The sequence below is a fragment of the Dipodomys merriami genome, unplaced genomic scaffold, assembly GCF_024711535.1.
Source record: "Dipodomys merriami isolate MVZ:Mamm:240054 unplaced genomic scaffold, mDipMer1.0.p SCAF_910, whole genome shotgun sequence".
Lineage (NCBI taxonomy): Eukaryota > Metazoa > Chordata > Mammalia > Rodentia > Heteromyidae > Dipodomys > Dipodomys merriami.
The window spans coordinates 278,805-306,507 of record NW_027206525.1 but is presented as its reverse complement, the minus strand read 5'-3'; the positions used below and the strand labels follow the sequence as shown (position 1 = coordinate 306,507).

The window sequence follows — 27,703 nt, the reverse complement described above, 5'->3', positions numbered from 1 at the left end:
GCTGGGATATCAAGCCAATAACCTAACATCTAGTCCATGATCACAGTAGAAAGTTGATGCCATCTATCACATTAACTCCATTAGGAAGGGAAAAGAAGGGTGACTATAGTTCATATGTGACCTATCACATATCTTTAAAAAAAAAAAAAACTTAAAAAGAAGAGCTCCAAGCATAAAGAAACAAGGAGCTAAAAACATTAATGAAGCTGGTTGCTGGTGGCTCACGCTAATCCTAGCTACTCAGGAGGCTGAGATCTGAGGATCACGGTTCAAAACCAGCCCAGGCAGGAAAATCTCTGAGACTCTTATCTCCAATAAACCACCAGAAAACCGGAGTGGTACGGTGGCTCAAGCGGTAGCGCGCTCGCCTGGAGCTGAAGAGCACAGGACAGCGCCCAAGCCCCAGAGTTCAAGTCCCACGACCCACAAAACAAAAAAACATTAATGACCTGATTTGATTAGACTACATTGCACACATTCATTAAAATATCACAAATAACCACCATTGTTGCATATTAATTCAAGCAAGAATGATCACCAACATTCATTGTATTTATCAGCTGTTTTTTGAATGACAATGCCTTTGTATAATTATAAAACTATTTAAAGATAATTTCTAAAAACGAAAACCAAAAGGCAGAAAGGGGAATGAGAAATACCCCATATTAAGAAGGATAAAATGTAAATACTGGACTAAATCCTAAAAAAAATACATCAATATGGTATCACCTTTGAATTGCCCAGAAAATTATTGCCCATTCAACTTTCTAGACCTTTTTTTTAAAAAAATCTAGATCCAGAACTCATTAGAGTACATCATTGAAGTTCTTTCAGATCTGCTGGTCCATGAATAACTGGAATTATCTACCAGATATTGAGCTCTTGCTGGGTGACAGGCAATAGATTAAATGCCTTTAATCCTCACAGTAACCCCACATAGCAGATTGTGCTCTGGTTTTATAGTTAACAAAGCTGAAGTTTAGAGAGAAAGATTTACCTGGACACTGTAAGGGAGCCATCCTAAAATATGCTCCTTTGGCATAGGGCTATTTTGAGCTGAAGGCAATTGAGCATTAGTAACAAAAAGGAAGAGTTCTGGGCTGGGAAGTTGGCTCAGTGGTAGAGTGCTTTCCTCGCATGCATGAGGCCCTGGGTTGGATTCCTCAGCACCACATAAGCAGTAAAAAGCTGGAAGTGGTGCTGTGGCTCAAATGGTAGGGCACTAGCCTTGAGTTGAAGAGCTGAGGGACAGCGCCCAGGCCCAGAGTTCAGCCCCCACGACTGACAAAAAAAAAAAAAAAGGAAGAGTTCTCTGCCTTCCTCTAGTCTGCCTAAACGCAAGTAATGTAGGTCCCTTTGTGAAGGTATTCCTGTCTTTGTTAGTTTTCTTATAGATTTCCCATAATTTGTCATCCCCATGAAATCCAAATCCCCTTTCCTTTGTCAAGACAATATGTCTAACCACTTCTTTGAGCTTTATTGCCTTTCTATGAATTTCTATGCATGTAACTACTAATAAGGACTGTATCCTTATCTCCTGTTAATCTGTCTTTTGTTAGTCTAATTCACAGACTTCCAGCAACTACACATAACATGGGAGAGAAAAAAAACAAAAACGGTCTTCCCAACACCACGTGAGCAGTGAAGTATCCAGGATTTGAACCTTGACTTAATTCTGAATCCCATTCTCTAAATCACTAAACCTCATTATCTTTCATAAAATTTCAGGATTTCTGGTTCTCAAAAAGCTGTTTAATGCGCACCTGATTAATTATACAGCAAAGTCAGAGATCTGAAATATTTTGCTGGTATAAGAAAAACAATGAGGACACAGAGAGGCGATGAAGGTATGGAGAAAGATGTTTTACAAGTAACCTTTGTCTTGCATATAGAAACTATATGTAGCCTATGTTCACTAGATTCTGACTTTTGAAGTCCCCAGAAATAAAGTAAAACTTTATTTGATTCATACATTTTACAACATGTCATATTCTTCATCCCTTGAGGCTCTCCTCCCAACTGTGAGATGTTTGCTGTTTATGGATAAGGCTATGGAGGCATAAAGACATGAAGCGATTTCCCCAAAGTCATATAGTTAAAGACAGAGAAAGGGACTTGAACCTGTGTACAGTTTTCCCAAAAGCTGACACTCCGGAACTTTTTGAAAACATACAGAAAGCACTGATACATTGCAAGCCCCCCAAAAGTTCCTTCTGGAATTGATGATCCTTAGTACCAAGGCCAGATCCAGGGGCTAACTATGAGAGTCAAAGGCTACTGGAAAAAAAAAATTCTAAGATGCCAAGAGAGTGCTTTCAATCATCCTCCTCAGTGCCCTACTGAATATGTAAAATAGCAATAGCTCTAGGCAAAGGATCATTGAATCAATCAATTGGCTGGACATCTTTAAGATGAAAAGCAGCACTCAAAATTTTACGTGTCCCAGAAAGGGGGATGGTAAGCTTTGCTTTTCCCTCAATGTAATGAATTCACATTAGTGAGCAGGTCAGGACCTCCCGACCTGGAAGGCTACAAGACTTCCTTTTTCAGTGGGATACTTGCCAGGCTGCTTTGCCTTGACAGAGGCCCTCTTCTGTGGTTGGCAGAGTACCAGCTAGGCTACACAAGCCAGGCTCTACACAAGTACATGGAGCTAAGGGATAAGCGGAACCTAACCTCTAATCTATGCTCTACTCAACAAGTCATGAATTCATTGCAAAGAAGAAATGTTTTCCTAGGTCACCCCAAAGAACTCTGTGTGCTAGTGTTTCTTATAGTCTCGTAGACCTTTCCTTCCTCTTCTCTGCCTAATTCACAGGATCCGTCTAGCCAGTTTTTCTTATTTGTGTGTCTGCTGAGGACTGAGGAGAGTCTTAGCTATACTAAGCCTGTGTTCTACACAGTAGCTACAGCCCCATCCTCTAAGCACAATGTTTTTGAATGTTGAATACACGGATTTCTCTTCAATTCTCTAAGGATGCCTAGAAACACACAGACCTCCATAAATATCTCCTACAGTTGATTGTCTGGGAAACAGAAAAATACTTGCCTATTACAGAAAAAGGTACAGTTCAAGGATGATTACAAACAGTAACTGACAGTCTTGGTCCTAACCACAATTTAAAAGAAAGTTCTGGAACCCAGTCTGGTAGATGCTCCATCTCTAGAGTACAAGAGCACCCTGAACTCTTGCTTGCTTGTTTTGGGATGGTCTTGCTATGTAACCCAGGCTGGCCTGGAACTCAATCCTCCTGCCTCAGCCTCCCCAGTGGTAGGATTACCCGTGTGTACTACCTTGCCCAGCTTGAGGTTGTCTTCATTGTGATCCTTAAGCTAGGCTGCCTCCACAGGCATGCTGTGTGACTTTTAGATCACTTTAAGCTAGAATACAATGATAACAATACAATAAAATTCATCCACTGTAGATGAACATTCTGATGAGTTCTGGCAAACTTTTGTACACCCCTGTAGTCATTGTCACAATCAAGATACACAACTATGCTCTCCAAAAGAATCTTGTGGACAAAAATATTCTGAATCTTCAGGTTCCCATGAAGTAGCCACTAGTATCATGTGACAATTGGATCCTGGGATGTGGTTGGTTATGGGAACCAAATCTCTTAATTTATTAAATTATTTAAATTTATTTACTTAATTTATTTAAATTAAGTTGATTTGAATATAAATAGCCATCCAAGGCTAGTGACTTGGATAGTTATAAAACATTTCCCTCATTTTAAAAAGTTCCCTCATGATTCAGTTGAAATCTATTCTCTTTTACCTCAGCAAATTACTGACCTACTTTCTGTCTTTAAACGTGTATTTTTTTCCAGTCTCACATAACTGGAATCATACATTATGTACTCTTTTGTGGCCTATCTTCCCTAGAGAGCAGGAACTTTTACTTCAGTATATTGGGATTTATTATAGCACCTGGCAGATAACAGATGTTCAATAAATGCTGATGGAAGAATGACTTATTAAGTCTCAACCAAAAGTAATGTTCTTACTCACAAACATCCTTGTCTTCCCATCTAATGGAATAGAAGAATGAAAAGGACCTCATAGAGAATATTTAACTCTTAGATGTACTAGTAGAAAATCTGAGCTCCACATGAGTCCAGTGGCCTGCCCACATTCACTGTAGACTTCTTTAAGTATGGTTTAGACCCTCCATAGCAGACTCTCAGGCCTGAGCTCTGCCCACTTCACAGAGCTCCCCATCCTCACATTTCCCACAGGTCAACATGGCAACTCCCCTAAGTGTTGGTGGAACCACAGAACACCCCTCAAACCCACACTGCCAGGTCAGCCTCCTAGTACCAGATCACTGCTGAAAGCACAGAAACAATCCAACCCAGGAAAGAATCTCATTTCAATCCAAATAGACCCGAAATCTAGGAATGGCCTGCCTCCAATGTTAGGCTGTAGATTGCCTTTCCAGTCAGAAAATAAGCCACACAGTGTTAATACTGCATTTTTGTGAAGTTCTAATGGAGACCTCTTACATAAAAGAAAAAAAGGATGGTGTTATTGTAGACCTTATGTGTTCCTGGGTACTTCACACATATGGCTTTTCCTAACATCACTGTAAACCTAAGAAGCCTTTCTACAGGTAATGACAATCAGACTAAAAGGACTAAGAATTGTCTTTTGACTTGCCCAACATTGTATGGTCTTAGGCCGCGCACTGAAAGCCACATTTCTCTGCTTCCAGATTTGTAGTGCAATCTGTTATTTTTTAGTAACTAGGAATGACATTTTCTGTTGTTGTTGTTCTAATATTTTTAATATGCTGCATTAAATTTAATACATTGTTGGTGACTGAGATCTAGGAAAGTTTGGTGACAATTGCTAATATAGCTTTAAGTTTTCTGGTATATTTCTACATCCTCTTTAGTATACTTTACTGATACTTTAAAGATCTGATGATCTCAGTATTTTAATATGGAAAAATGAGGTACTGGTTATAAGTAAATGAAATTATTATTATTTAACCCAGGACAAGAAATTAAAAATGTAACTGCTTCTAGGGCTGGGAAGGTGGCTCAGTGGTAGAGCGCTTGCCTTGCATGCCTGAGGCCCTGGGTTCGATTCCTCAGCACCACATAAGCAAAAAGAAAAAAAGCTGGAAGTGGCACTGTGGCTCAGGTGGTAGAGCGCTAGCCTTGAGCTGAAGAGCTGAGGGATAGTGCCCAGGCCCAGAGTTCAGGCCCCATGACCGGACCCAAAAAAAAAAAAAATGTAACTGCTTCTAAATGCTGATTTTTTTTTCTTTTTTTTTTTAGAATGTAAAGTCCTCTCCATGTCCTTTGGGGACTAATGGCCCATTGGAGTCTATACAATTTGCTTAATTACCCCCACATTATTATCTCAACTAAAGCAAAATCTTAATAGACAATCCTTAATGTCTTTATTCTTGTCCAGAGGAACCCCAGCTCTCCGCAAAAAATAGCTTCTTCAAATGAGTCTGGATAATCCCCTAGCCATGGTGATTAAAGACCACAATGGCTCATTTAGTAAAAATGTGTGTTGGGAGGAGGATTAAAAAAGCTGAGATGCTAAGATATAGCCTGTTGGTTTTGCCAGCTATTAAAAATAAGAACAAGAAAGAGAAGGCATCCTAAGTGTCAAATTTCAGATAGTTGCTTCCTGCCCTTCAGACAGGGGCTGCAGGGTATGAGGATCAGCAGTCCAGACTGTGAGTGAGGCCTCAGCATGGACCAAATGAGCTTGGTCAGCACCATTGCACCAGAAAGGGTTTTGCATTGTATGTTCCCAGGGTCTGTCATTCACAAACATTCCTACTTACACATGACTTGGTACTTCCCAGATAATTTTTTTGGAGGGATGGGGATGGGAAGGGTCAGTCATGGGGCTTGAACTCTGGTCCTGGGCGTTGTCCCTTAGCTCTTCAATTCAAGGCAACCACTCTACCATGGTTTTCTAGTGGTTAATTGGAGATAAGAGTCTCACGGACTTTCCTGCCTGGGCTGGCTTTGAAATGCGATCCTCAGATCTCAGCCTCCTGAGTAGCTAGGATTACAGATATGAGCCACAGGCACTCTGCTTTGTTGTTGGTGGTGGTCATGGGGCTTGAACTCAAGGCCTGGGTGCTGTCCCTAAGTTTTTTGGACAAAGCTAGTGCTCTACCACTTTGAGATACCACATCTGGTTGGAGATAAGAGCATCATGGACTTTCCTGCCCAGGCTGCCTTTGAGCCACTATCTTCAGATCTCAGCCTCCTGAGTAGCTAGGATTATAGGTATGAGCCACTGGCACCCAGTTCAGTCTACTTTTTTGTTGTTGTTATTTAAGCTGGTACCAACTCAAAGTCTACAGTATATATGTACATCATTACCATCTTTTCCCATGATTCACTTAGTCATTTATCAACATTGACCCTGGGAGTGGGGAGATAACAGGACATTCCTACAATTTCATTAAATTCCAATACTATGTTCTTGGAGTATAGCATCAGAACCCATATGCTCGAGGCACAGTACCAGAAGATTGTCCCACTTCAGATTCCAATCAAAAGTCCAGGCCTCCTGGGCTTCTGACAACAAATTGAGAACTCCTACAATTCCTTCCTCTTGTTTTGACAATTTGCTTGAGTAGATTGCGGGTCTGGAGAACATTTCACTTATATTTACCTCTTTAGTATCAAGGATACAACTCAGGAACAGCCAAGTAGAAGAGATGTGAAGTGCAAAGTAAGGGGTCAGTTTTCATGCCCTCTCGGTGCATCATCTCCAGCAACTCCATGTTTGTTCACCAACCTGAAGCTCTGCAAGGCCCTTCCAGTTAGTTTTGATGGCGGTTGCATTACAGAGGCATGATGGATGGACTCAATCTCAGCCCTTCTCCTCTCTTAGGGGGTAGGCTGAAAGTTTCAACCCTCTAATCATGTGGCTGGTTCTTTCTCAGCAGCCAGTACCCCATCTTCTGACTTTCCAAAAGTCCTCTTATTAACTCAGGTCTGGTTAACAACAGCTTGCTATGAATTACAGAAGATGTTCTTTTCACCTTTATTAAACTGGAGCTATTTCAGAAGCCAGAGACACATACCAGGTATTAACGTGAAAGATGCTTCTAAAGCTATTACTAGGCAATTTCAAATCTTTAGGAGCTGGGGTCACTGATTTTCAAATATTATACCAACTTTATATTCACAGGGTAAACCTCAGTTGGCCACGAAGCACTATTTTTTTATGTATGGTTCCATTTGTTTATATTTTCTTAAAAATTTTCCTATATTCATGAGGAATATGTAAATATGTCTTTGGGCAAATGTCTTTATCTGATTTTTGTCTCAGGGCAATCCTGGTCTAGTAGAATTAGTTGGGGGAATATTGTCTTTTCTGTAGTTTTTCTGAAAGTGTATAGAATTGGTAATACCTCTTTTTTAAGTATTTCTACAATTCACCAGTCAAACTCTCTGGAAGTCAGGTTTTTGTTACAATTTCTATAATAGGTGTAGGACTGTTTAGGTTATCTATTTCTTTTTGAGTGAGCATGGCAGTCTTTCAAGGAATCTACATTTCACCTAAGTCATCAACTTTGTTGATATAAGTTTCTCTTACTATACTTTTGATGATTGTGGCATTCATAATAATTTTCCCTCTGTAACATACAATGAAAACATTTTTCTTGTGTTTTAAAACTATCTGAAATTCAATGTTCAAGCACATTGTGAAGCAATACATTTTGAACTTCACAGTCAGATAACTTTCATTTTGGAAACAGAAATATTAGAAAGAAATATTATATAATATTATACAGTAATTATATTATAATTACTGTATAATATTTTCATTAAAATTGCTTTGAAAACCTAAGTAGGTAGCCTACTTAGGTAAAACCTAGGTAAAACTTTGATTTTTAACATTTACTTAGCCTGTTGGTGAATTCTCCCGATAAAATCATCTCAAAAGTTTTTTTTCATTTAGTTTAGTTTCTAAAATATAACTAAACAGGGGCTGGGGATATAGTTGAACAGCAGAACACTTACCTATCATGCACAAAGCCCTGGTGTGATTCCCAAAACTGCAATAAATAAAATAATAAAATAAAATAAAGTGCAAAGATTACTATGATGTTTCTGATTTAACCATAATAGAGCATGCAAAACTTTTTTAAAAATGTGTCTCATACTCACTCCTATAGAAAATGAATACCATCAACTTTAATAATGCAGTCTACTAAAGTAGACCCTTTGTATTCACAGATATATGGTTTCAAGGAGACGGCTGGTGAGAAAAAATCCAAGCATGCTAAGGATGCATAAAATTCAGTATTCTAAAATTATTCAAATTTGGGGCTGGGAAGGTGGCTCAGAGGTAGAGTGCTTGCCTTATATGCATGAGGCCCTGGGTTCGAGTCCTCATTAACCACAAAAGCAGAAAAAGCTGGAAGTGGTGCTGTGGCTCAAGTGGTAGACTGCTACCCTTGAGCTGAAGAGCTGAGGGACAGCACCCAGGCCCAGAGTTCAGGCCTCATGACCAACAACAACAAAAAATTTCAAATTTATCTATACCAATATGTGCAATAGGATTGAACATCCATAACTTAAAACTATATGGAGTAGGCCTTAACAAAATTATTGCTATATATATTAATACTGGCCATCAAAATCTGGATCCTATTTCATATTCCCTATCTCAAATATTACAGATGTTTGATTCATTTTTCCCATAATGCTGCTGAACTGCTACTAAAGACATGCTGCCTTTCACATGACCTCTTTAAGTTCTGAATATGCCTTTTATTAGCTTAGGAGGATTGTTTTTTTTTAATTTTTTATTGTGAACATACTGTACAGAGGGGTTAGAATTACATGGGAAGAGGATTGTTATACTTTTACTTTCATCTTAAGGCTCCATTTGCTTTTTTTTTTGGAGGGAAGAAGAGTTTTCAAAATTAAGGACAGGGAACTATTCAGCAGATCATACAATTTAAACATTAACTGATGATGATGCATCAACTGAACTGCATAATGAACATGAAAACTTAAAACTTATTTTTGAAATTTCTTTTGAATTTGTTAATGTTTGGTCAAAATAACATGTAATAAATATATAAATAAAGCAAACTTACTGTAAAAGTCTTTACCAGATAGGTTTATCAAAAGTATGAATAATGTAAGTTATATTCTAATAACATGTTATGTTTATAATTATTTCTGCTTGGTGTGATATATATATATATATATATATATATATATATATATATATATATACACACACACATACACACACACATACACACTTTTCTTTGAAAATCAATTTGTTTAGATTTCTGACACTATTATTCCTGTTGTTCCTTAGGGTGATATAACCCAATTTAGGTACATCACTGAAGTATATGTTAAATAGATAAGGCATGATTATAAACCCTAGTTTCAAAATTTAAACATTAACCAACTGAAGGAGAATAAATGAATTGAAGTTTATAAACATTCAACAAAAAATATGTTTGACCTAGTCACCTTTTTCAGAGCATCCCTTAGCTCTCTAGATGGCATCATATTAAACATCATTCAGCTTTGTCAAAAGTACCTTAAAATAATAAAAGATGCACTGTATCTATGGGTTTCCAATAAGCACAAAGAATGTGGTTTACTTCCAGATTTCCACCAAAGAAAGGAAATTCTTACATTGTGAGACAAAGAATCCCAAGGAGAGTAAGTTTTCTCCATAAAGTTTTCATGAAATTTCAACAGATTCTCATACAGGACAGGCAAAAGCATAAACAAGACTATGTTATTGCTCATTTATTTTTATTTGCAGTGCAGGGTCTTAGTGCATACTAGGCAAATGCTCTACCACTGATCTACATCCCAGCCCAAGGATGTACGTCAACATGTTTTCTTCTCAGATGTTGCTTTGTGACAAGAAATGATCTGAAACAAAATAGATGGTTAATGTATGAAATATTTAAAGATTTCCATGAAATGAGTTGATAAAAAATGATCTTTAGCCCGTTTATATATACAGATGAGCGTATGTATGTCTAATTACTCCACCACAAAAATAAATGAAACAAATCTACAATAGGTACAAATTATATACATTTATTAATAATTTTAAATAACACTCTTGTATAAATTCTTTCATATATTCAAATCATACACAAATTTAGAAATGCATCATGAAGCCTAGAAGAGCATACGTATGAGACATGTTTTTTTTAATTTGTGTTAGAATTTTAGTGACATAAATATAAGTTTATTGTTTCAGAAACATTCCCTAATTGCTTGGGCTAAGTTTTAACTTCTTACAGAGTGCTTGTGCCTAGCATTAAAACTTGACTTTAAATCATTTAGCTTTTAGACTAACTTGAATCTGCAGCCCTGGGCTTCCACCCTAGGACTGCTGCTACAGTTAGTGCATGTACATTAGCAACAACAACACAAAAAGATTCCCAGCTGCCTTTGAAAAAGCATCATTCAAAACCACGGACATTTCAGTGATCATAACCTTCAACATTTGATATTATTTGATTTCTTTAGATGAATCAGTATGTTCTTCCTGCTTTTCCCCTTGGCATAGTCACTGGCTCAGGGTTCAAGAGAAAAATGCATTCACTTCCTATTACACTCCAGCACAAACCAAACCTATCTTAGCTCTTAAACTCTTTACTAGCAAGATCTTAACAGACCAAAAGATCTTTTGTAGAGAAGGTCAGAAAGACTTTCTTAGCTCTAACAGGTCACACTGGTTTGCTTCTTACTCCTTTTAATATTTTGTCAGAGAACTTCCCTTGTGATGTGAAATTCAACTCCTACCTAACTTACCTCAAAATATAAATATCAGGGAATATTTATTGTAAGTCATGACAAGTTCACATGTATAAATATTATCACATGTATGACTATTATCCTACAATAGGTATAGAACCAAGGCAAATGATCTAACAACCTGTGTTCGATCAAAATCTAACAAGAGGAAGTATGGCTGCTTTAGCTCTCTGATTCCAGAACAGCATAAGGGCTAAAAACTGGAGTCTGAATTCAGGGTCTTGTACTTAGTAGGAAGTTGTTCTACCACTTGAGCCATTTCTCTAGTCCAAGGGCTAAATATCTTGAAGGTACTCAGTTGACCCAAATGAACTAGTAGATCACTGAGCATTGCTTAATAGTCACTTATCCTGGAAATACTGGGACTAGAGAACAGCCATATAATTTGAAGCTTATACAAATTCTGCTCCTCTTACCCCCACCCAATCTCTATCCTCTCATTCTATGTCTGCTCTGTTCTCTCATAAAACCCAGGTATCCTGGAAAAAGTAATTCATTAAGTCCATAGGACTTTGGTACATATGAGGGTTTTTACTATTTTTTTTCTGTATAGCTGGAGAAATTCCATTAATAAAAAGAACCCTGGAAGGTAGAAAGTGGAGAGGGAAAAGGGAGGTGAGGGAGTACAAAGACCTATTTAATGCTACCTAAAACATCTATCAGAAATACATAGGGTTTACTAAAATGGGTTAATTAAAAATGCATATGGGTTTACTAAAATGAATTAGTGAAGATAAAAGTATCATTTAATAGCAGTAACTGTCATTTCTTGATAAGATTTACGTGGGTATTTCTTTAAAAAACGTATTTCTAACCCTTACAACTCTTCCAATATTAGGCTTCTAGAGGACTGATGGGGTTCGGCTGCTGGATGCCATCTTTCAAGGGATAGCTTCAGAGGAATGAAAATTGTGCAGGGGATTTCATACCAGTTTTCTCATCTGACTTCAAGGGTAGAGCAACTCATGATTTATATTTAGAACAAAATTATTCCACAAGCAAAAAGCTGAGGTCATTAAGAAATACTATTTTAAACAAGTACAAAGGTCTTAGTTTTCCCACCATGGTGAAAAATTACGAATATGACCTAAGAGGCGAAGTTAAAGTTAGCAAGTATTTAAATATAAATGTTCTGGCTGATGTAACTTTAGCATTATCTTCTCAGGTTTGTTTCAAGGAACCTCTGCATAGTCAGAATCCTATTTTGGCTTTGGCTTTTGGATCCCAATAAACACTCCTCTGTCTTTATTGGGTTAACTTGTGTTTAACAAATGTTTATTTCCCATCATCCTCAATCCTGACCATTTTTTTTTTTCCCCCAGAGGGTAAGGTATTAGGGAGAAAGGCTATGCTACTTTGCATAATCCTTTAGAACAGTCTATACCACCTAAGCAGCAACTGTTGAGAAAACAAGTTTCCCCCTGCTTGGAGGGATTAGCTCACCTTAGCAAAGCATAAACTGGACTTTGTTTTTTGTTTTGTATCACTAATAGTGGCTTTAGATAAGAATTCTCGTGTGTGTGTGTGTGTGTGTGTGTGTGTGTGTGTGTGTGTGTGTGTGTGTGTGTGTGTGTGTGTGTGTGTGTGTGTGTGTGTGTGTGTTTTCTCCTCATAATCTTTCATGGCTCTGTGACCCTAAATTGCATCTCATAGTTACATCCACAATGGGGCCTCTTCCTCCCAGTCTTCTTGTTTATGGCTGGGCAATTTCTGCATTAGCACAGTCAAAAAGACTATAAAACTGGGAGCCCAAATTTGAAGCCTAATATTGACACACATTGTGTGTCACAGAGTGACACATTTAGCCCTTCTGTGCCTCAGTCTTCTCATCTATAAAATGGGTAAAAATTACTTCCTCAGAGGAGACATAGGAGAAACTAAGGATGTACATAGAAAAGTGTTTTGTAAACTAGAAAGGGCAATACACATATTGATTTTTGTGTGTGTGATGCTGGGATTGAGCCTAGGGCCTCACACATGCAAAAGTTCTGTAGCACAGAGCTGTATCTCTAGCCCTTAAGGATTTTTTAATATAATGCAACACAATGTCTACTCTTGTGGGCAATAGTCAAATATGCAGAATGCCTTCAAGTTAACCTGAAGCAGATTATCTGCCAACACATCCTCAAGGACATCATCTCCAAACCCTGGGAACAACTTGGGGGTGTCCTATAAGAAAGGGACCAAATTCTATTTGTTTGTTTGTTTGTTTCCCTGAGGAAGTTAGGTAAGCAGGCCAATTTGGATTCCTTGGGTCCGGTCTATCCAATCTAGTAAGCAGTCTTTGCTCTTTTCCTGACCACTTCACAGCCTGTTGTTCCTCCTCTTAAATATATTGAATATCTATATTCAACTTCTGGCTACCTTTCTTGGTGTGCTTAATCTACATGTCAATATCGTAAAAGATGAGAGCAATAGCAATTGGTATCTGGGAAATGAAAACCTGCATCTGAAAGAAAGGACTAGCTATACATACCCAACTACAGAGCTACCCGCTAACCAGACAAGAAGCTGGAAAAACTGAAGCACTGAAGAAAATGGGACATCTCTCATGACAAATCAGTGATAGGGTATGTTCAAATGTAGGACATTAGTTATTTGGGGTATGGAAGGATAAAAATGTTTTACAGGCATGAAAATGTGTGATATGATGGCTTTTCTTTTGGAACTCAAATATTTCTATCTTTTGGAAGACTATCTTTTACATTCAGGAAAAATATTTTAATGAGGAATGTTTTACAGCAATCTATGTGAAACATTTAGAATGACTAGTGTATAGTTTAGGTAACAGTTTTGGAGAATGAAGTCTGTGTCCTAGCTTAATAATTACTAACTTCAAAATCTATTGCTTGAATCTACAGTAAGTTAAAGAGCACATAGCTCTACTTTTAGGTTGAGAGAGGAAAGAAAAATTAGAAACATTCAACCTCTTATAAATTTCAACAAGGTCCAAAGAGGGACTAAAAATGACTGATGCTCACCAGAGTCCCAGCTCTAGCAATATTGCCACCTATTTTACAGTATTTTAGCCAACCCCCATATTTCCTTTTTACAACACCATTTAGCTGCTGTACAAATAAATTCTAGATGATAAAATATGACATGATTTTTTTACAAATAGATACAAATACAATGTTGACCAGATATGCTACATTAACTATGTACACCTTATTTTTCTAGAGACAGGAATAGTCCTTATTTTTAGAGAGGCAGGAATATTCCTTATTTTTAGATAACTTATCATTTACACTGAGCCCCTGAGGAGGACCATCAGCTTTCTGCTCCCTCAATGCTGCCTTCACCATTAGAAGCTTGTCCTGTGCTTTAATCTCACTACCCAGTGAGAATCCTAGGAGGAAAAAAAAAATCAAGCCCTAAAGATCATCTAGGGACCTTTCTGACCCTAGTCTAGATACAATCAAGATTGTTTATTATAATCCAGCCTAGACACCAGCTTTTCTTCCATTGTGTCTTTTAGCATGGCACAATGAATATAATCCCTGCTCCTCCTTTAAAAATAAAATGTTCCAGGAATGGAGATGAAGTCTTGCAGCAGTCCATTTGCCCTCCACCCTGCTGTGAGATGAGTACCTCCAATGGTCTATTTGGAGATCCAAGTGGATTTGGGCTGCACTACGAGATTCAGCCTTTCCATACTCCCATGTGGTTTGATACAAAAATATACTTTACTTTAAGTCCTTAATGACATGAATCCTTCAGATCTTCATGGGAAACTAAGAGCAACAGATAGGTTAAGCACATTGCATTTGCACCTGACGAGTTCAGGGACACTATTTGCCTTTCTCAGCAAACTCTGCCCAGGCTTTGTCTGGCTCAGAGGGTGATGCTGCTTTAATAAGCACTGTGGTTTAAACAACCCAGGAGAACAGCTCTACCTCCTTAGGCTTTGTAGTTATGTATGGGTGTCGTCAGGGTCAGTTGACCATTGGGAGCCACTTCATTGCCATCATCTTCCAACAATCCCGACACATCTGCATTGGGAATGCTGTCATGGTAGCTGCTGAAACTGATATTGTCTTCTTTCAGCTCGATGGTCCAAAAGGGGGCATTGAGCTTCCTGTTCTGGTACTCACGGTACATGTATACCGCCCCCACAAATCCCATCAGCAGCACCACCACAATGATGATGACTGTCAAAATGATGATGTTAAATTGGGTCCATGATACATCAGCTAAGGCTGAAGTGCTGTTTTCAGAGGAGCTTACTGAAAAGGTAGTCTGCAGGGTTGTGGGGGTAAAGGTAATATTTATAACAGGGGTGGGCACTGATGTGGTCAAAGAGGCATTGGAAACCAAAATGGTAGAACCTTCAGGTGTTGGAACAATAACTTCTGAAAATAAAAACAGAGAATGAAATGTAAAAGTCAAAATTATCTAGTTTTCAGAAACAACAAAAGAAATACACATGAGAGTGGAAGCTGATGTAGGATGTTGACATGGTATCCTGTGTTAAAGCAAGTTTAAAATAATTTTAAAAGAACTACAGTGGTAAGAATTGTGGTATGGAAAGCTAGCTTATTATACTTATAGCTGTCCAATATGCATAATATTTACACTGAAATCCTCAGAAAATTCCAGTGTTGGAGTTTTCCATTCTTCACTACTCATGAAATCATACAAATTCTTGTAAGGATGATAAGTATGTCATTACTGAGTTTTAAATCACATGGTTAAAAGTGACAGGGATAGATGGAACTAAAATAAGTCCAACATGTCTAATAACATCTCAGTAAGGTAAAATTTTCCTCAAAGAAAGTACAGAAAAAACTGTATTTTAATTTAAGCATTCAAGGTTGATGTTAGCCAAGAGAGACAACAGCTTTCCTTTAATTCCATGAATATGAATCTTCCTTTGTGTAGATTACAGCTACTTTGTAATTAAGGTACTAACTTTATACTTCCAGGGACAGAATAGTTGGAGGGGGGTAGACCAAAGATTTTGGACTCTGTGTTGCTATAAATAAATTAATCTTTCTAAATCTCAGGTTACTCATTCATTAATGTGAATAATAAAGTCTACCTTGAAGAGTTCTTAGAGAAGAAGGATCAGATTTAATGCTTAGTGTATATTAGGTACTCAATAAAATATTGTTGTTATAATTCATCATCATAGCCAGCCAAGTCAATTTATCAGAAAAGAGGTAAAATTTATATTAAAGAACTAATAAAAATAATCACAGCCCTGTCTGCTGACAAGGCATACCTTGGTATGGACAAAGTAACCCAAATGGTAAAGAAATTGAGTGCCAGCATCTCTAGCTTGCGATAGGACTCAACCATTAAGGATAAGGATCACATGCTGACTGGTGGTCAACATGTGATTTGTGGGAGAGCAAGGACTCATTTTCCTGTGAACAAATACACTGAATATTCTTAATTTGGATTTAAAAAAAAAACTTTTTTGGGGGAAATGCCAATACTGAGGCTTGAAATCAGTGACTAGGTGCTGTCCCTTAGCTTTTTCTCTCAAGGCTATCATACTACCACTTGAGTCACAGCTTCATTTCTGTCTTTCTGATGATTAACTGGAGATAAGAGTCTCAGACTTTTATGCCCTTTGTTAGCTTTGAACTACGGTCCTCAGACCTCAGCCTCCTGAGTAGTTAAATGTAGAAGAGTGAGCCACCAGCACCCAGCCCTACCGTGAATTTATAATCACAATTATTTCTAAATATTTCTTAACTTCCTTATAAGAATTTATTCATGTAAATAACCTTTTCTTTTAAAAATCAAAAGAAATGTTAATACTAATACTAACATATTCAAAGTAAGAACAGATACTAGAATGAACTCTAGTTTACCAACTGGAATGTCTAGTAAGATTGTAGGTCCCATCTTGAGAAGACCTTTGATGATCACTGAAGGTGATGAGAATAAAGCAAGCAAAAGGTAAAAAAGAAATGATAGTACTTTTAAATCATTAACATAAAAATTGACGAAGGTAAAATGTGAGAACCCTGGGTCTCACTGTCTCAATGACTTTGTCTTGGTCCTCAAATTTCTGGAGATGACTTTCCAGTATTGGGAGAGAAGCAGAAAGAAAAGGAAACCTCTTCAGGCAATTATCTATGAAAATACATTTCCAGAAACTCCTCTGGTAGAATTGGAAGGTGTTAGAGAGCTAAATGCAGCTGTCCTGAAATTTTCAGTGCTAGCCCTTTGATAATAAATTTTCAATCTTGGGTAAAGTTTTACCTTTCTTAATGCAGTTTCTCTGGAGATCTTGAACATAACCTTCCAGGCAGTTCTCACACCAGAACCCAGTGGTGTTGTGAAGGCAGTTGATGCACTCACCACTCTCAGGCTTACAAATCTTTGGAGTTTTAATTGAATCCACATGGCCATGACACTGGCATGGCATACAGATGCTGTCGGAATTGTAATAGCCATTTGCACATGTATTGCAGTTCTTGCCTGTGTAACCCTCTTTACACTGGACACATGTAGGTTCCAATTCATCCAATTCTAAAAGAAAGAGAGCACCAAAATAATTTAGTAAAGTCTCAAACCACAATTAAAAATGCAAAACACGTCCTCGTCCTTAAACCGATTTATAAACTCTCTTCTGTTAAGAGACATGAAATTAAAAGACATGAAATTTAACTAATAATTTATAGCTTATGTTCTAATTTTCAGGCATATAGGAATGATAAGGTTGGCCAGAGAAACTATTTAGGTAGAAGGCTCTCTCTCTCTCTCTCTCTATATATATATATGCTTACACCAGGAGTCAGAATAATTATGATGGGTTGATACTTGCATAACCTTTTTATTCCTTCATTTTCAGACATGACTAATTGTATAAAACAATGCTTTAACAAAATTTCCCTTTCCCCCTCTCCTACTTACATGTTGATACTCTTAGTCTCCTGCATTCTCACTCTGCTCAGTCTCCAGAGATTAGCTTATCCACCCACATGATCAACAATTCCAAAATGTGCATTGCTAGTCCATTTCACTATATTAAATTTCAAATTATATACTGTCTATATATGTGAATCCAATTTTAAACAACAGCAACAGCTGTCCTTTCCTCAGTCCTGTCCTCCCCTTCAGTGTTCCCTATGTTTCAGTGAATGGTTCTAACATCTAGCCAAAAACTTAAGAGTCATCTCTCAATCCTCTTTCTCCCACCTCCACTTCTTTTCTCCCCCTTCTACAGTACTAGGGTTTGAACTCAGAGTCTTGCATTTGCTAGGCTTGCTAGGTAATTGCTCTACCACTAAGCCACACCTCCAGCCCTCCTTTCTCTCCTTCCACTTCTAAGAATTAAGCAATTCATATCAATCATACTTCATTAAGATCTTTCCACTACAGCTCTCCCTCCATCTTACTATAGTGATCTTAGTTTTGGCTTTCATCATTTCTCATCTAGAACACTGACAATACTGCCTCATAGGTCTCTTCCTAATAGGTCTGCATTGCACCCCCATGATCTTCACAGTAAATCTGAGCATAGTGCTTTTCTAGAGACAGCTCTTCAAATCTTAATGTCTTCAGGATTAAGTGAAAATTAAACAGAATTTTCAGTAGCCTTCATAATCGAACCCTTACTGACCTCTTCCAACTCTTCTCCCTTTACCTCACATTCCACCACCTGCTACGGTGCAAGCACATAAATGACTTAAGTGTCCTCCCAAAGATTGCCTGCATTCTTCTGAGTTTTTGTTCATACTTCTTCCTCTTCTAGGAATATTCTCCTGCCTCCCTATCCCCAGTTGAACTTGATGAATCAGACAATAGGAAATAATTTAGATACCATTTGCTTCTCAGAAGCACAAAAGTTTGTGCTTTATTCCCCATTTGGGTTAGGGTTACTCTATGCTTACCTGTAACACATAATTCTAATTGTAATTACCTGAGTACTTGTCTGTCTTTCCTACTATACTGTGACCTATTTATTTTCTCCATCTTTATCTCTAATGATTAGTATAGTGCCAGATAAACAGTATATGCTCAATAAATGCCCGCTAAGTGAATAATTTCATCATATATAGTAGGAACCAACCCATAGTTATTTGCTCCTTTAAAAATTTTTCATATGATTTTGAGAGTCTCAATGAGATTTTATAAGTGTTTTTAATGGCAAAAACCATAATTTTATTTGCCAAGTTTACTAGTTCCTTTCTTATAATCTCCAATTATAAAATATGAACAATCTTGTTATCTGAACACATAATTATCACAAAAGAAATAATTTACATGGGTCATGAAACTTGTAGCAATTCAACACATCTTTGATGGTATTTATAAAATAATGAATCCTTGTTGTCTATTTTACTATTATTTTAACAACTTTGAAATATAATTCACATCATATACATTGAAATATGTGTCAATGTTTTTTTTAATATACTCATAGAATTTATATCTGATAAAGAATTTCAACTTACCATTTTTGATTGTAGTTGATAGTGTGATCTCAAGTAACTTACTGAACTCTGAAGCTCAATTTTCCATATTCCAAATAAAGGGTTTAAGCCAGAAATACTTAAGTTGTCTCTAGCAACTTATGACAACTGAATAAGTTCATAACCCATGCAAATGCTGACACACAGAAAATACTTAACAAGAGGCTTATATTTCTGTTCTCAAGGAACTTACACATTATAATGGTATAGAATTATAGAATTCTGGAGCTCAACTACTACGGTAATAATAATGATTTGGAAAAATCCTGATGAAATAGATTGAAGGTCTGAAATCAAGATTTGTCAAAGGCTTTTATGTCTATCAAATTCAGACTCACTGGTGTTTGTGATATGGCATTCAAAATCCCTGTTTCATTCTTTCTCCCTTATTAGAAATAACTTTGTTTTCCTGTTTTTTGCTTGAACTCAGTGCCTAGGTGCTGTCCCTGAACTATTTTGCTCAAGACAGCTCTATTTCCTGCTATTTGGTGGTTAATCAGAGATGAGAGTCTCATAGACTTTCCTGCCTGGGTTGTCTTCAAACCACAATCCCCAGATCTTAGTCTCCCAAGTAGAATTATAGGTATGAGCCACTGCCACCTGGCGACTTTGTGTTTTTAATAAGACTTTAAAAATCAGATTGTCTATTTTAACATCTCTGTTTCTTTGCTCTTATTGATTTTTTACCTAAAAAAAATTCTTCCTTTGTCCCCCACTAAATTCTGACTCTCATCACAGGACTATTACTTCCTCTCAATAATCCCCCAGGCTGGAAGAGTGTTCCCTCATGGAACATCCACCATGCATAGACCCATCACACTGTAGTGCACTAATCTGTATTTTTCTGCATCAGAAATGGTTAATTCTGAAAGGGTCAAATATCTGAATCAGTGGGGTACCCCTTACCCCTATCCTGCAGTGTAAGCACGATGTATTTTAGACCACTTACATACTGACCAAACTGGACTTGTCAGATCCCTATTCAGCCTTTGGCTTTGATCTCCCATTCACTGCTACATAGACACACTGCTAGATCTTCAAGGCCCAGTTTGTATGTTACCTGTTTTATGACGACTTTTCTATACTTCCCAGTAGGAAATTATCCTTCTTCCCTCAAGCTCTCACAGCTCCAGTTCTAACCATGTTCTACCCTGAGTATTGTTATCTCCCTTTCTACTCATTCAACAGATGGGAATAGGAATAAAATCATTAAATATACAGACATGGTCTCTACCCTTGTGGAATCTATAGTCATTGGAAAGGGCAGATGAGAACAAGGATTTCAAGCATATATATATATATATATATATATATATATATATATATATTTTTTTTTTTTTTTCCGGTTGGTCATGGGCTTGCACTCTGAGCCTAAGAGGTCCCTCAGCTCTTCAGCTCAAGGCTAGCACTCTACCTCTTGAACCACAGTGCCACTTCCAGTTTTCTAGTGGTTTATTAGAGATAAGAGTCTATGGACTTTCCTGCCCAGGCTGGCTTTGAACCGCAATCCTCAGATCTCAGCCTCCTGAGTAGCTAGGAATACAGGTGTGAGCCACCAGTGCCAGCCATATTTGTTTTGTAGGCATCTTCTTCAAGAAAGTTTATCAAGTTTATTCAGAAATCCTTTATAAGTCAAATCTCTTAAATCAGGTCTGATGTTAAAACAAACAATACTCTAGATGAGTCAAGGACTCCAAAGTTCTTATTTAAATTCCTATGAAATTCTAAAATCTTAAACTGCTTAATACAATTAATGTGTTCCAAAACTAGAATTTTGATATTGTGGATATAGATTGAAATATTAATTTTCCATATTATTATTTGAAATATTAATATTTCCATATTCTGACTCTAGATAGTCCTTCTAATATCCTAAGTAATTAGCAAACAGCTACATATATAGTGATAAGTAATATGTTATCTAAAGTATCACTTCTTTTATGAAAAATTTCATAACATGCAATCCCAGGTACAAGAGAACATTCTTCTTTTGTATTCTATTATGCCATATAAGTATATTTGCTACTTTTACTTTTTTTTTTTATCTGTTGTAGGGCCTGAACTCTGAGCCTTGACGCTGTCCCTCAGCTCTTCAGCTCAAGGCTAGTACTCTACCACTTGAGCTACAGCACCAGCATTTTCTGCTTCTATGGTACTGAGGAATTGAACCCAGGGCTTCATTGCATACAAGGCAAGCACTCTACCACTGAGCCACCTTCCCAGACCCCATTTGCTACTCTTAATATGTGCTTTTTGTGTTTTCTTTTCTACTAGTTTGTGTCTTATTTTGCCCCATAAATACATTTGCTATATTCAATGCTTTATTTATGTATTTTCCTCTATGTTACACTGCAGATTCCTTTGTTTTTTACTTTTATTTCCTTTGGTAGCACAATGCTCAATTATTATTTGTGAAATAAATAAAAATTTCATTAATTTTAAAACTTTTTTTTTTTTTTTTTTTGCCAGTCCTAGGGCTGGAACTCAGGGCCTGGGCATTGTCCCTGAGCTTCATTTGCTCAAGGCTAGCACTCTACCACTTGAGCCACAGTGCCACTTATGGCTTTTTCTGATAAGTGGTACTGAGGAATTGAACCCAGGGCTTCATGCATGCTAGGCAAGCACTCTACCACTAGGCCACATTCCCAGCCCAAAATTTCATTAATTTTGGAAAGAGGGACATACTAGTTCTCCTCATCAGGGATGGCAGCCAAGATGGTCTCAAATGCTCCCTGCCTCCTGTTATTTGTACCTCATGGAGTCCACTCCCACACTCAATAGGATAAGCATGTGCGACTATGGGGTATTATGAAACCTCTATGATTTCAGAGACTTGATTACAAAATACATTGCAGTTTCTCTCTCATTCTCTCTCGGATTATTCATTTGCAGAAGAAGCCAGCTACAATGTTGGAAAGACATGTATGTACCTGGATGAAGAGGTCCACATAGCAAGTAATAGGAGCCTTTTGGCTCCATCAAGCTGTGTAAGTAAACCATCTTAAAAGCAGATTTCTAAGCCAGGCTCCAGTGGCTCACGTCTGTAATCCTAGCTACTCAGGAGGCTGAGATCTGAGGATCGCGGTTCAAAGCCAGCCTGGGCAGGAAAAGTCCGTGAAACTCTTATCTCCAATAAGCCACCAGAAAACCGGAAGTGGTGCTGTAGCTCAAGTGGTAGAGTACTCACCTTGAGGTGAAGAGCTGAAGGACAGTGCTCAGGCCCAGAGTTCAAGCCCCACGACCAACCAAAAAAAAGGCAGATTTCTACAGTCCCAATTAAGCCTTCAGACTACTGAGTACAGCTCTGGCTATTGTTTTGGCTGATTACAACTGCATGAGAAATCCCATCCAATATGAACAATAAAACATATCAAATCATTAAAATGTAAAACTTTTTACCTGCAAAGGACTTAAGGAAGTAAAAAGTCAAGCCATACAACCGAAGCAGATATTTACAAATCATAGTTTTATAAGCTTTCTAAAGTTTTTAATTTTTTGTTGTTGTTGTTGGTTGTGGAGCTTGAACTCTGAGCTTGGGTGCTGTCCTTGAGTTCTTCAGCTCAAGGCAAGTGCTCTACCACTTGAACCACAGTGCCACTTCCAGTTTTCTGGTGGTTAATTGCAGATAAGAGTCTCACAGATTTTCCTGCCCAGGATGGCTTTGAACCCTCAGACAATTTAGAATCCTCAGACAAATAAGTAAAAATAAGAATATAAAATGGTGTACTCATTTTGGAAAGTAATTTGACAGTTCCTTGCAGAGTTAAGCAGACAGTGGGTATATATAACCCAGCTATTCCACTCCTAGGGTACACTCAAGAGAAATTAATACATTTATATGTGTAGAACTGTGAGCACAAATGCTTAGAGAAACATTATTTATAATAGCTAGTAAGTGAAAACAACTCTAATGTCCATCAACTGACAAATGAATAGAAAAAAATTTGTATTCAGAGAGTGGAATATTATTTGACAATTAAGAGATGAAGTATTGATATATATTACAACAGAGTTGAACTTTGAAAATTCTACACCATATGAAAGAAGCTGGATACATGGACTATATATGACTCTATTTATATAAAATGTTCAGGATAGGCAAATCCATATGGAGGCAAATCCATATAGAGGTTACTTAAAGCTGACTTGGGATGGGAGTGACTGCAAATGGTTTCAGAGTTGTGTTTTGTGTTTGGTTATTGTTGTTGTTTGATGGGGAGAGGTAATGCAAGTAAATGTTTCAAAAATCATTGCAAGAACTGTTGTACAATATTGTGATTATATACAAAAAACACTGAATTATTCATTTAACTGAATTTTATGCATATTTTAAAAGGAGTCAGAAAAGAGAAGAAAGATCTCAAATTGGGACTATCCATTTAGGTTGCTCTTAAATTCCTAACAGAAAAAGAAAAATATAATACTTTATTGTTTTAAGCTGTTACATTTTAAGATAATTGGCTATGCAGCAATAGATAACTAATTGTTATCAACTAAACAGGAGTTACCTGTATTTGTGAGATTATTAAATAGACACAACCAGTAAATATTATTAGGTACCTTTGAAAAAGTAGCTAGTGAATGTTACCATGAAATTGGTAAGCAAAAATTGTTCAGTTTTGAAGTTCCTGTTTTTATTTTTATTTTTTTTTGGGTCCGGTCGTGGGCCTGAACTCTGGGCCTGGGCGCTGTCCGTCAGCTCTTCAGCTCAAGGCTAGCACTCTACCACTTGAGCCACAGCGCCACTACCGGCTTTTTTCTTTTTGCTTATGTGGTGCTGAGGAATCGAACCCAGGGCCTCATGCATGCAAGGCAAGCGCTCTACCACTGAGCCATCTTCCCAGCCCATGAAGTTCCTGTTTTTAACTTATAGTGTTGGCTATAGAAATTTTAAATCTCAGCTGGGTGCAGGTGGCTCACGCCTGTAATCCTAGCTACTCAGGAGGCTGAGATCTGAGGATTGTGGTTCAAAGCTAGCCCATGCAGGAACGTCCATGAGACTCTTATCTCCGATTAACCACCAAAAATCTGGAAGTGGCGCTGTGGCTCAGGTGGTAGAAGGCTAGCCTTGAGCTGAAGAGCTCAGGGACAGAGTCAGACCCAGAGTTCAAGAACCACGACTGACCTCCCTTTCTCCCCCACCCCCCCAAAAAAAAAAGGAAAGAAAAGAAAAGAAATTTTAAGTCTTACTTTACATATATATTTGGGCTAGATGGTAAATTTCTAGAAAGGAAAATGTTTTCTGGTTTTATAAGTTACTTTCACATATAACATCCAGAACTCAATTTGTCAATAAAATTCATAACTACCAATGAAGGTTTCACAGACTTTCCCTGCTCTGAAATGAAGATTTAGAGAAAGGCCTTACTTATTGTGCAATTGCCTGTAGATGTCACTGCTGAACAAGGGCAGCGAAGACATCCTTTAGTGACATCAGGACTCTGGTAAAATCCTTCTTTGCATTCTTCACAGTGATCCCCTTTGCTATTTTCCTGGCAGTTTAAACAAGCACCTAAAAGAAGAAAATTATTTTTTAAGGTTAAAATTTGCCCTGAAAGCATGGTAACTTTTGAAATTCATGGCTGAAACAAAAAGAACATAAGAATTACCAGAATAAGGAAAAGTAGTAAGGATGGGATGGTATTTAGTTTCTACTGCACCACAATTTTATTCTTTCTACATCTGTAAATTCGATGTCCCCTTAGGGGAAGGTGAAGAACATGGTTAGAATCATACTATGCCCTTGTTACTTGGTGACTATAGTATAAAACAGGCAAATTATGTAAAACTAGAAATAAAATAACCTCCATATCAATTAATAGAAGCATATACTGTGATATTTTCATAGCTTTGGTTCTGTATTTAAACAAATAAACTAAAAATATTAAACCAGCAATGGCTGAAACACATAATGCAGAAGTAACAAGGAAAAATGCTTAAGTTTTTAAATTAAAAAAATACTAGCCAGGTACCAGTGGCTCAATGCCTGTAATCCTAGCTACTCAGGAGGCTGAGATCTGAGGATTGTGGTTTGAAGCCACCTGGATAGGAAAATCTATGAGACTCCTTGCCAATTAATCTCAGAAAAAGCCAGAAGTGGTGCTGTATCTCAAGTTGTAGAGTGTTAGAGCAACAGAAGCGGGACAGCGCCCAGGCCCTGAGTTTAGGACCCAGGACTGGCAAAAAAAAAAAAAAAAAAAAAAGAAGTAAGTAATACTAGGCAAATGGATACAGAATACAATTAAACAGGGACTGAAAGGCTATAGGAGAATTCTATGGCCTGCTTTTCTCTGTAGAGGAAGGAAGAAAAAAATTGGACTAGGGAGGAATACAAAAAGGTCTCCAATCTTATTTGAAACTTTCTATTTCAAATATGTAAGCACATACACATATCTATAAACACAGAGCAAAATTCCAAGGTGTTAATATTTATTAATTTTAGATGTAAGTCCATGAGTATTTGCTATAACATTCTTTATAAGTCTTTCTATTTAAAGTTAAAAATAAAAGTAAAAAACAACAAAGAAAGTGAAAAGGAAGAAGCAAATTTCTGCTTAATCATAATATTCTGTCTCAATCCTCTGTCACTCAGGGTACTCAACAGACTACAAAGGAACAGAACACATGAAGAAGGGACTGCAAAGGGGTAGTACAGCTCACATTCTTTGTTTTGGAGGCCCCAGAGATTCAAGGACACTTAGAACTACTATTACATAGGCAAGTAAGTAAACTCTAAAGAAACTAGGAAGATACTGAAATTTTATAAAATGAGCTAAGAATAGATTAAACCCTCTTATTTGTTTCTTTCCCTTATTAGTGAAATGTTACCAAAAAAGGGGAAGGGACAGTGAGATGGTGATATAAAATCGTCTAACAAATGAAGAAAGATTTGAAAAACCAAAATAATGAACATATTATTTTTATGTTAAATTTCAATTCTTAATTGGACTAGGGAGGAATACAAAAAGGTCTCCAACCTTATTTGAAACTTTCTATTTCAAATATGTAAGCACATACTCATATCTATAAACACAGAGCAAAATTCCAAGTTGTTAATACTTATTAATTTTAGATGTAAGTCCATAAGTATTTGCTATAATATTCTTTATAGGTCTTTCTATTTAAAATTTCAAAATAAAAATAAAAAACAACAAAGAAAGTGAAAAGGAAGAAGCAAAATCTCCCAACCTTCATGAACTTATTAATAAAGACATCTTTTCAATATTTTAGCTTGTATCCTGCTTCTTTCACATTCTCATGTACTTATATAAGTAATTCTTGAAAATATTTTAATGATAATATATTAATAGTTACTATTTACTGATTGCTTAAGATAAGCAGGGGACTTACTGTATTATACGTAAAAAGTATTGTATTTAATCTTTTCAACAACCTATTAGACAGTTACTGTTATTACCCAAAATTTATATATAAAGAAACAGATTAAGTAACTTTCCCAAGATAAAGAGTTGATCTTTATCTGGGTGCTGGTGGCTCACACCTGTAATCCTAGGTATTCAGGAGATTGAGATCTGAGATTAAGATTCTAAGACAGCTGGGGCAGGAACGTCTGTGAGACTCTTGTCTCCATTTAACCACCAGAAAACTGGAGGTGGTACTATAGCTTTTGCTTTGAACAAAAGAGCTCAGGGACAGTGCTTAGGCCCTGAGTTCAAGGCCTGTGGCTGAAAAAAAAGAAAAGAAAGAAAATAAAAAAGATCTGATTTCTATGTTACTAGCCACATAATAATACTTAGATGTGATTAACTTAATTCCATATTTTTATAAAATTGGGTATATAATTGTTTAGAATTATTGCTAATTATTACCTTGGTGAGCATTTTTTAATATATTTTTTTGGTGAGCATTTTTAGCATAAAGGATTTTTTTTGTTTTTTTTTGTTTTTTGCTTATGTGGTGCTGAGGAATTGAACCCACAGCCTCATGCATGCAAGGCAAGCGCTCTACCACTGAGCCACCTTCCCAGCCCCTAACATAAAGTTTTTTTATGAACTTAGAATTATTTCTTCAGAATAGGCCCCTGAAAAGAAAATTACTGGATTAAAGAAGTATTTTTAAGATGTCTGATATTATTAAATTGTTTTCAATATTTTTACCAATAAATTTACCACAAAAAGGGTAGTTTAAAAATCTAATTCAATCTAAAAAGTTACAGAAAAAGACCAGAAGTGGGCAAGAATAGACTGTGGAAACCTCGTGAGTGGCCACCAGGGGGCAATCATACCACAGCACTTTCAGAAAAGAAAATCTAATTTCATTTGAAGAAAAGGGAAAGATTGTATATAAAACTTGTGATTTTAAAAACGAAGCATTTGTACTCTTCCCTATTGGATTATAGTTCCATATATTTCCAAACAAAGAAACTATTTATTTCTCTCATTATTAGCTGATTTCAGAAATCATAACCATATAAAGGATTTCTTTTGATTTACATTATCGCCAGAGAAA

The 27,703-nt window shown here is 37.0% G+C and overlaps 1 protein-coding gene across 1 annotated transcript in view; it reads right to left on the bottom strand.

Moving 5' to 3' along the window:
- Positions 1-10,051: 10,051 nt before the first annotated feature.
- The window catches only part of LOC138821399 (multiple epidermal growth factor-like domains protein 9), a 91,833-nt gene continuing 74,181 nt past the window's right edge, over positions 10,052-27,703 (bottom strand). The window contains exons 4-6 of the mRNA XM_070013598.1: positions 24,603-24,746; positions 17,019-17,288; positions 10,052-15,154 (exon numbers count right to left, since the gene is read on the bottom strand). Coding sequence (XP_069869699.1) covers positions 14,703-15,154; positions 17,019-17,288; positions 24,603-24,746 — 866 coding nt within the window. The 3' untranslated portion in view covers positions 10,052-14,702. The remainder of the gene's footprint in view (positions 15,155-17,018; positions 17,289-24,602; positions 24,747-27,703) is intronic.